This window comes from Lottia gigantea, assembly GCF_000327385.1.
Source record: "Lottia gigantea unplaced genomic scaffold LOTGIsca_746, whole genome shotgun sequence".
Lineage (NCBI taxonomy): Eukaryota > Metazoa > Mollusca > Gastropoda > Lottiidae > Lottia > Lottia gigantea.
The window spans coordinates 15,538-16,670 of NW_008710493.1; the positions used below are offsets into that span (position 1 = coordinate 15,538).

At 30.9% G+C, this 1,133-nt stretch overlaps 1 protein-coding gene across 1 annotated transcript in view; it reads left to right on the forward strand.

Annotated features, from left to right (window-relative positions):
- Positions 1–772, forward strand: part of LOTGIDRAFT_176098 (hypothetical protein) — a gene marked incomplete at both ends in the record, with an annotated part of 5,480 nt that extends 4,708 nt beyond the window's left edge. Inside the window, 2 exons of the mRNA XM_009066262.1 lie at positions 66–290; positions 632–772. Of these exons, the coding sequence (XP_009064510.1) occupies positions 66–290; positions 632–772 (366 nt within the window). The remainder of the gene's footprint in view (positions 1–65; positions 291–631) is intronic.
- Between the last annotated feature and the right edge of the window lie 361 nt (positions 773–1,133).

Sequence of the window (1,133 nt, forward strand, 5' to 3'; positions counted from 1 at the left end):
AATGCTTTTGATGTGAGATTATATCTTTATTTATAGAAATATTGAAACCTTTATATATATTTTAGGTACTTTACAGTGGTGAATATGATATGAGGTTACAGTTAACTGTTGAAGATATTGAAATATTGAAGAGATATGGTGAAAGTGAAACTGAAGTTGATATCTACACAGCTCACACTATTCTCACTGGCATGATGTATAACTTTCGAGAAGTTTCAACGGGGGACAAATCAGGCCATCGATTGTGGATTGAAGAACAACTTGGATTTTCTCTAGAAAAACTTGTCCAAGTGGGTAGCTGTCAGTTGCATACTGACAAAAACATAGATTTTTTATTTGGTCACAATCTTGTAGCATGTCATGAACATCGATTTTCCATGAATATGGTAAAAAGAAATATTAGTATGACAGAAAAATCATGCAGCATCTTGCTTTTTTTAAGTGTAATATTTTGGTAAATTAATACTAACTTTCATTATGATTTTGTTTTTTATACATTGAAAACAATCATACAAAGCACAAAATTAGTATTTTTGCTTGGTTACCATAATATTTGTGACATAGATAATGATGGCAAGTGTAGTAAAATGAAAAAAAAAAGCAAAACAATCTTTCAACGTTCTATTTTCAGATCATGATAGTGGTTGTTTTAATGGCTGGAATTTGTGCTTTATTTATCTACCTTAAGTTTAGTGTCAAACAACTCTTTATAATTGTCTTTGTCTTTCTATTCTTCACAAGTTGGCTACTTACATGGTACACATTGTGTAAGGTAATTATTTATTCTACTTCATAGCTAAAATAATATCTTCAAATTAATTCAGATGAAATTGCAGTCAAATCAGGAACTGCAGTGTGCTTAGACTGTCACTTGTTTACCCCAATATCAACATCAGGTGGAGGTCTTTATTTTGCCAGTCACCTTCATAAAAATCACATGTAGATTCCTCAACGAGATTATCGAAAACGACCGACGAAAGATTTTCGAGTGCCTGCAACCGGTTGGTGAAACTCTTGACAAATATCATCAGATATGTGTATTTTTTTCATCTTTTCTATGATATCTTGTAAGAATAATAGTTTTTTTTTCAACCTATANTCATCAGATATAGGTGAAAAAAAACTATCATCTA